The sequence below is a fragment of the Nematolebias whitei genome, chromosome 12 (assembly GCF_014905685.2).
Source record: "Nematolebias whitei isolate Nwh7 chromosome 12, NemWhi1, whole genome shotgun sequence".
NCBI lineage: Eukaryota > Metazoa > Chordata > Actinopteri > Cyprinodontiformes > Rivulidae > Nematolebias > Nematolebias whitei.
In genome coordinates this window covers 45,477,535-45,486,409 of record NC_056509.1, presented here as the reverse complement: position 1 = coordinate 45,486,409, position 8,875 = coordinate 45,477,535, and the positions used below count along the sequence as shown (strand labels likewise).

The 8,875-nt window shown below is 42.1% G+C and overlaps 1 protein-coding gene across 1 annotated transcript in view; it reads left to right on the top strand.

Annotated features, from left to right (window-relative positions):
• Positions 1–3,618: 3,618 nt before the first annotated feature.
• The window catches only part of LOC119417954 (intraflagellar transport protein 172 homolog), a gene marked incomplete at its 5' end in the record, with an annotated part of 12,750 nt that continues 7,493 nt past the window's right edge, over positions 3,619–8,875 (top strand). The window contains 6 exon segments of the mRNA XM_037685202.1: positions 3,619–3,703; positions 4,068–4,160; positions 5,322–5,399; positions 6,124–6,372; positions 6,727–6,805; positions 6,945–7,065. Of these exon segments, the coding sequence (XP_037541130.1) occupies positions 3,619–3,703; positions 4,068–4,160; positions 5,322–5,399; positions 6,124–6,372; positions 6,727–6,805; positions 6,945–7,065 (705 nt within the window).

Here is an 8,875-nt window from a genome sequence, read left to right as displayed (position 1 = left end):
CCTACAGAACCTCACTGACCTACATAACTCACTGACCTACAGAACCTCACTTACCTACAGAACCTCACTTACCTACAGAACCTCACTGACCTACAGAACCTCACCGACCTACAGAACCTCACTGACCTACACAAGATGAGGTCAGTGAACAAGGCCAGGCTGACTCTGGCAGATCCTGATCTCCACTCCATGGTGAGGTCAGGTTGCTCCATCTGGACGCCGGTGTCTGCAGCCTAGATGTAGAATGAATAGACTGTAAAACTCATTCGTCCGTGGAGTGATCAGGCTTCTCAATGAACATTGATGACTTCCATATTATTATTTTAATGTCTTAATGTTTTGTGTAGTATGGATGTTTTGTATCTCTACTGACTGTGAAACTAATTGCCCCTCGGGGATAATAAAGATACTTGAACTTGAACATAGTATTTTTCACGGGCCACTTCCAGCCTGTGGGTGACCAGTCCGGCCCACCAATAAGTTCTTAAATTTTTATACTTTATTTTATTTTTTGAGGTTCTGGGTTTGGTTTGAGTTCTGTTTATTGCATTTGTGATTTAAACAAATTTAAAAGGTAACAGATGGTTGTAATACTTGGTTTATTTACATAATTACTTTAATTGCTGGATGTTCGGCCCCTGAGCTGCTGGCTCTCAGTGACTGTGGCCCCCGGAGCAGTTTAGTTGAATAGACCTGGTATAAAGTATACAGCTTTTCATCTGTGGGCTATTTAGAAAAAGCAAAATTGTAATTATATCACCAAGAAAAAAATCCAACTTTTTGGTGCCAGAGCGTGATTCTACACAACAAATTTTTTCAGTTCAGGAAGTCAGAATCTCAGACAGGTGAAGGCATTGGTCATCTGTGATTGCTGGCTGTTCTCCAAAGCTTTCTAATAAATCTGATGAAGTCTACACCCGATTGTGTTGGGAATCTCTTTTTTTCCACGACGACAAGCGCTAAAAGCCAAAGAACATGGGTGGGTAGTTAAAAACAGTCAATGAAGAGGCCCAACTGTTTCATCCCTGCCTCGACTGGCTGGGAAAGACGAGACAGGATAGAGAAACAAACACAAAGAGGATGGTCCAGTAGTTTCTATTGGAAAAAGACAAAGGGTAGAAATACCGTAATTGCAAATACAAACGGGAGTAGAGCCAGTAAGGACGGCAGCAGAGTGAGGAAATGTGGTCAGAATGTGAGGCTCAGCTGGAACTGTCACGATCTGGTGGTTTAGCGTCGAACCCAAATGCAGGCACACCATGGAGACTGTGATTTACAAAAAGAAAGAGTTTATTATTTAAAACAAAAGGCTGACGGTAGTGATGGTAGTATGAAACAAAAGCTTCAAAACATGCTTCGACCCCTGAAGTAGAATTACATCGTACCACTGCTTCGGGGCCTGTTTAGGTGCGGAAAAAGACTCGACGTCCGAAACACAAACTGTTTCGTTGTCGGAATGAATCGTTTGACTGGTTCATGGTCCAATCAGCTGATTCCCTGGCACCGCCTCGTCTCGATTCTGACAGTTGACGGGTTGAGACAGTTTTGAATCGAGAGCGCTCAACACCATGAAACAGCTCTAAAATGTTTGCAATGTGTTGGAGAGTAGGTGTGTTTTTGCTGTTGTGTTGCTGATTTAGTTGAAATTGAGTTTATTATGAAGCCAGCCGAAAAAAAGACGTCGTTCTAACTAGTGGTGCGCCGATTAATCGGCCCAGATGTCTTTAATTTTGTAAAAATGGAAATTGGCCGATACTTGTATGAGAAACCGATTTTACAGTTTTAGTTTTAACAATTGTCTGAACTTCATTTATATTTCAGAACACCACCTCATGGCCAGTTAAAACAAGTTTGTATTGTTTCAAGGATATTGTTCAATAAAATAAGATTGGACAATTGAAGGTGCATTGTGACCTTATAACGCCTGACAGTGTCGCTTATAAAACAAAATCGGTATCAGCAGGTCAGACTTGTAGAAATCGGTGATCGGGCAGAAAACTGCAGTCGGTGCAGCCCTAATTCTAATGTGGAACGCTTCATTCTGCTCATGATAAGGTGGTTTTGGCATTTAAATGTCAAAGTGATAGTAATGTTCAGCAGTAAAGATATTATCTAACCCGTTTAACCCATGTATTTAATATAATTACAGTAAAATGATGTATGTGATTTAAGCCTGTATGGGCTCAAATTAAATTATTTACATTGGAGTATTTCTACAGGTGCAGTGTTGGTGTGTTCAACTGAACTGAAGCGTCATGATACCTCCTCTATGATTAGGCACTTCAACGCCAAACATGGAGACGCTGGAGGTGTCATTTCATTGTTATTTTAAGAATGATAAAACTGACTCTGCCACAGTTACACAAGCACAACACCACTGCAACATTTTCATTAAATCTCTTCACTGCACATTTATCAATCTTTATTTGAAAACATGTAAGCATAAATACATTTTCAAACCAGATAACATAGAAAGTTGATGAATAAATTTATTTATTCATTTTTTTTAACCACAGTAGTTTCTTGTTCGTGTGCCACCAAAAGCATAATTTGACAGCAGCATTGCAAAATGCCACAAGAGGTCACTGTAACTGAAGCTTCGACAAATGAACCTATTTTTTGAAGCATTTGGCCCAACTGGTTCAACGCTTCATAAAAGCTTCATTTGCTCATCACTAGCTGACGGGGCAGCAAAACTTACATTAAACGCTGGGGACACGGAGGGAAGACCGAACACGAGACTTGACAGGATAATGTCCAGACAACGAGGAGCACAGAGACTCAGACTTAAATAGGGACGTTAATGACAGACAACACCTGGGAGGGACAACAGGTGGTGGAGGTAAGAGCTGATTACACGAGGAGAACAACTGAGGAGCAGGAACGGACACGAGAAGACAATCCTCACAGGAACACTTTCCTGCAGCTTCATTATATTTTCTGTTAGTTTTCTGGAGGACAAACGGGACACTCTCCTCACATATTTAACGCTTCATGATTTATCTTTTAGTCACTTAGTTTTATTTCTAGATGTGACTCCAGTCCAGACACTGGGAAGCCATTTTACATCCCAGCAGATGACGTGTCCCGCACTGACCTCCTCCTCTAACTTCATTTATCATCAGACAGTTTTTAATTCTCTATCATTCCTCTCTCCATCTTTATTTCTCTCTGTTGTGAGGAACCCTTCACATCTGGATTCTCTGTCATTAATAATGCACATGCTGTTCGCTGGGCTTCGCCTCCATTTGCATAAATCCCAAAATCCGGGAAAGAAGCGGTTTTCTCTGCAGAGGCTAATATTAACGAGAGAAGAGAGCGGAGCCAAACAGAATGACTTTTCTTTCCTTTCATGACCTGTTCATTAATCTGATGCAATGGTTCAGAGAGAGTTGGTAATAAAGTAGCTGAGCGCTCAGATGTTTGCGTTTCTCTGGGCTCAGATTGCAGCGTGTGTGGAAGCCAATTAGTCTAAAGATGTAATTTATCTCAAGTCGTTAAGTTTGCAGGTTTCAGAGCTTCGATCTGCCTCCTCTGAACCCCGTTCGTTTCTCTTTGTACTGCCGTTCTCTGCAGCGTTTCTTCCTCCTGCCTGACTTCTCTCTTCCTCTCCTGCAGGTGTTTCGCTGCTCTGGGTGACGTGTCGACCGTTCGATTCCTCCACCAAGCCAACCAAATCGTAGACAAAGTTTCACAGGAAACGGTGCGTTTGGTACGAGTGCCTAAAATAAGGCTCCGCGATATAAAATCACAATATGGGAAAAGAGAGAAAACTTCTAAGGGTGGTGTTAAAAATTTGTTCTAAAGTTGTGATTTTTTTTTTTTTTTTGCACATTTTTAAATTATAGTTTATATTTTAAAGTTTAATGTAGCTGAATAACGTTAATGATTGTTAGATTTATGGTTGTCTTGATGACAACAAAGCCCAAACATTCAAAACACAGAAAACCAAACATTTCTACTTATTATTTATTCAAATAAATCTTTTGGATGAATGTTCTGTTTGCATAGAACGACTACTGTCCGGATTGAGCTTATTCTAATCTGTTTGTCTCTTGTCTAATCAGGGGGACGACGGGACGTTGTTTTACAAAGTCCAAGCCCAGGTGGCCATGATGGACAAGAACTTTAAACTGGCTGAGATGCTTTACATGGAGCAGGTATAAGGTTTCAAACAATCTTTATGGACACATTTACCTCCAAAAGATAAAACCGGATGATGCTTCGTAGATTACATAGATTAGTTGTGTTTAGTTAAAGTATCTTATTGTCAACAAAATCACCTTATTGTGTAAATGCTAACATTCAAACTATTGTTGTTTCAAGTTTCCAGTCAATTATCAAAACATTTGGCTCGACTGGTGTGACATGACAGCTTTTAGCTACTACTCTGCCATGTTTAGCTTTTAACTATAGTTGATCTACCGTAATTTTAGCTTTTGACTTCTGTTTAGCTTTTTTTTTTAGAGTTTAGCTATAATTTTTCTAGTTTTGGCCTTTTAGCTAAGGTTATCCTAACATTAGCTTATAGCCAATATTTGCTTAATTGAGCTTATAGCTACAGTTATGTTACATTTATCATTTAGCTACTGTTTTGCTAATTGTAGCTTTTTGCTCCTGGTTTTTAGATACAATTTAGTTAGTTTTATCTTTTAGCTACACTTTTCCTAATTTTAGCGTTTAGCCATTTTCTTTCGTAAACCTTTTAGCTGCAGTTTTTCTAATTGTATCTTTTGGCTACAATTTGGCAAAATTTAGTTTTTGACTTTGGTTTTGTTAAGGCAAGCTTTTAGCTATTGTTTTGCTCATTTTAGTTTTAGCTACAGTGTTTTTTTTTTTTAGCTTTTAGCTTTTATTAGCTTGTTTTAGCTTTTGACTAAGGTTTTGCATTTTTAGCTTTGAGCTATGGTCTTATTATTTTAGCATTTGATTTGCTACATTTATTCTTTAGCTGCTGCTTTTCTAGTTCTATCTTTTATCCAAGGTTTTGTTAATTTAAGCTTTTAGTTACGGTTTTGACAATTCAGACATTTATATTATGATTTTGCTAATTGTAGCTTCTTTTTTTTCAAATTTAAAATTCATTCTTCATCAAGTTTCAGCTGTGTTCACAATGAATTCTTGCTGAAGTTTTAAGTTTCTCTAATTATTAATAGTTGTATGTTTTAACATTTGCAGATTTAAAGTGGGAAAAATGCCAAATGGGGAACGTCACTAATTTATGAGACTGTTCCACCGTTCAGCTGGTCCTGTCAAACCTTAATCCAAACACCTAGTTCATTTTATCGAAATGTTTCATGTTCATGATTTACCGTCTGCAGAACGCAATCGATGAGGCCATAGAGATGTACCAGGAGCTCCACATGTGGGACGACTGCATCGCAGTGGCTGAAGCCAAGGTAACGTAAGCAAACCAGAACGACGGCTCATGCTTCAGTTCACTTGTACTAAGTCTTTCCAACTCGCCTCAAGTTGACAAAATCAACCGGAACGCTTCACCAAGTTCAGAACCCCAACTCTGAGATCAAGAGAAGCTGTGGTATCTGCACGTATAAAGCATTTGTTTTTCAGTCACACACAGTACTGCTTAACCAGCGTCAGTGAAGCTGCTACAGGGTTTGAATGCACAGAACGTGGAGAAATGGTGCAGATGGTCTTTAGCCTGGTCTCTGAGCACTGCAGTTAGAAAACCGAACCAGATCTTGACTCTCAACTGGAACACGCATGAATCTTCATTTCCAGATCCGAGTTCAGACCTCCGAGGTAAATAAAACATTCTTGCACTATTGCAACCTTTTCTGATGGAAACCTCCTAAAAAGCTTTTTTTTCTCTCTCTCAGTTGGAGCAAATAGATTTAGTTTAATAAATAAACGTGTCAGGGTTCCAGGAGGCTGCGGATTAGTGGATTAGTGAGTTCCGTTTGGGATTTCCTGCGTCACAAACTGGTTCAGTTTTTTACCCGAGTTTGTTTCTGCGGTAACTCGTGCTGGAATTAGAGATCACAGGTCAACGCACCACCTCTCAATCCGTTCTTAAAAACTGAAGAAAAACAAAGTCCTGTGTATGAAATAAATATTAGTGGTTTACTAAACATGTTTACTTTTAAACCATAACCTCTGCAGGCTCACCCGGAGCTGAACAGCCTGCGAGGCAACTATTATCAGTGGCTGACGGAGACGGGTCAGGACGAGAAGGCCGGCGAGGTGAAGGAGAACGAGGGGGACTTCCAGGGGGCCATAAACCTCTACCTGAAGGCTGGACTCCCAGCTAAAGCTGCCCGTCTGGCCCTGAGCCGTCCAGAGCTCACCAACAGCGCCGACACCGTCAGTCGCATCGCTGCCAGCCTCATCAAGGGAGAGTTTTATGAAAGAGTGAGTGAATTTTTTCTCATAGCTATAAAAAATATTTCCCTTCTTCCGCTCCTCTCCTAACAGATGCCCGCAGTAAAAAAGGCTTTGGTAGAAAAGCAACAGGACTTCTTGTTGATCTGAGTTTCACACCATCTCCCTCCATCTGTCGCTTACTTCTGCGCTCACGTTTTATTCTCAGTTTGTCTGAAAACTCGCTTGTCTTCGTTCAGTCGTCTGTGTTTACCTAACAGGTGGTAAAACCTTACGAACAAAAAATGAAACCTTAAAGTTTGTTTTTTGGCATAATCAAGCTGAAATGCTTTAACTTTCTGGGATGTTTTTAGGTTGATGATGATTTCCTTTTTTCCTGGTCAGGCAGGAGATCTGTATGAGAAAATCAGGAACAACCAGAGAGCTCTGGAGTGCTACTGCAAGGGAGGAGCTTTCAGGAAAGGTAAATAAGCCTTCCAGCGGACTCGCCAACTTTCATTTGGTTTGACTGTGATTTAAATAAAAACATTGAAATCAATTGACAAGCTGTTAAACAAGTGGAGCGTTTCTTCAACAAAGTTTCTTCTTCCTGCTTCCCGTAGCGGTGGAGCTGGCTCGCGTTTCCTTCCCCGCCGAGGTGGTGAAACTGGAGGAGGCCTGGGGAGACTACCTGGTCCAGCAGAAACAGATGGACGCCGCCATCAACCACTTCATTGAAGCAGGGTGGGTAGTGTTGAACAAGGATGGAGGGACAAAGACTCAAACAGATGGACAGGAGGAGAAAAAACAGATTTAGCCAAAAATGCTTTTGGAATCATCACCAGGACCGTGATCCAGAGATGAGAGAAGATATCTTTAAATGTGCTCAGCTACAGTCAGAAAAGCAGAGCCCAGATTATTTTAGTTTCTACAAGCTGAAAATTTTTCAACCAAACTGAGATCGCAGGGTGAAAAAATAAAGCTTTATAGAATAGTTTGGTTCAAACCAAATTATAGAAATTCAGTTTTCAATAAATGCTGAGAGCTCAATGACAGATGAATATTTTTTACTGAATTGTTCAAGTCAAAAGAAGCAAAAAAAAAAAAATTGTTTTCTTCTTTCGGCTGCTCCCTTCTTCAGCGGTCGCCACAGCGAACTAACGCGAAGACTTGCCAATTGTTTGTGCTCCCTTCCTGATGTAACCACAGACCACCAAGCTACCACAGCTCTCTATGTGGAGCAGAGATCAGCCATCTGTTGCACCCAGGGGGGCAGATGGTGGGGGTTAAGGGCCTTGCTCAAGGGCCCAGGGTGGAGGCAGGTGTGGGTGTTTCACTTCTCCCACCCACATTTTTATGTTGTTGGTCCGTGGAATTGAACCAGCTACCCCAATCACAGGCCCACCTTCTCTAGCCTCTGCGCCACCACTCCAAGTCAAAAAGTTAAAATCAGCAAAATGGTGGCTGAAAACTAAATTTAGTAAGTTGTTAAATGCTAAATGTAGCAGAACCAAATCTGAAAGCTAAACTTTGCAAAACTGTAGCTAAAAGATAAAATTAGCATAGTTGCTAAGAAAAAAGTAGCAAAACAGTAATTAAAATCTAAAAATTATCAAAACATAAGCTAAAAAATAATAACACAATTGTAGCTTATGGTTAAAATTGGCTAAACTGACGCTTTAAGATAAAATGAGCATGAAAAGGTTGTAAAACAGTTATTAAAAGATAAATGTAGCAAAGCTATAAATGAAAGCTAAAATTTGTATGACAACTGCTAAACATTGACGTTGGATAAAAAAGAGCGTGTGTGATTCAGAGAACGTTTTTGAAGCAGTCGAGGAGGTTTCAATGAATTTTTATAGGAGAAAGTTCAATTAAAGTTCCAAAGTTCACACTCAATAATCCAGGTATAAAATCCAACAATGTTCAGTCAGGTCGTCTAGACATTTTCTTCTTTTCTTGAGACGTTTCATCCGTCATCCAACGGACTTCTTCAATCTGAGGAGGCACCAAACAAAACTGATTCTCCACCAACAGCATACTCCACAGTGGAAAAAACAGTTTGCTGGTTATAAGATGGCCTCTGGGGCCCGCCCTCTACTCTGGGGCCCGCCCTCTCCTCTGGGGCCCGCCCTCTCCACTGGGGCCCGCCCTATCCTCTGGGGCCCGCCCTCTCCTCTGGGGCCCGCTCTCGCCTCCGGGGCCCGCCCTCTCCTCTGGGGCCCGCTCTCGCCTCCGGGACCCGCCCTCTCCTCTGGTGCCCGCCCTCTCCTCTGGGGTCCGCCCTCTCCACTGGGTCCCGCCCTCTCCACTGGGGCCCGCCCTCTCCTCTGGGGCCCGCCCTCTCCTCCAGGGCCCGCTCTCTTCTCTGGTGCCCGCCCTCTCCTCTGGGGCCCGCTCTCGCCTCCGGGGCCCGCCCTCTCCTCTGGTGCCCGCCCTCTCCTCTGGGGCCCGCCCTCTCCACTGGGTCCCGCCCTCTCCACTGGGTCCCGCCCTCTCCTCTGGGGCCCGCCCTCTCCACTGGGGCCCGCCCTCTCCTCTGGGGCCCGCCCTC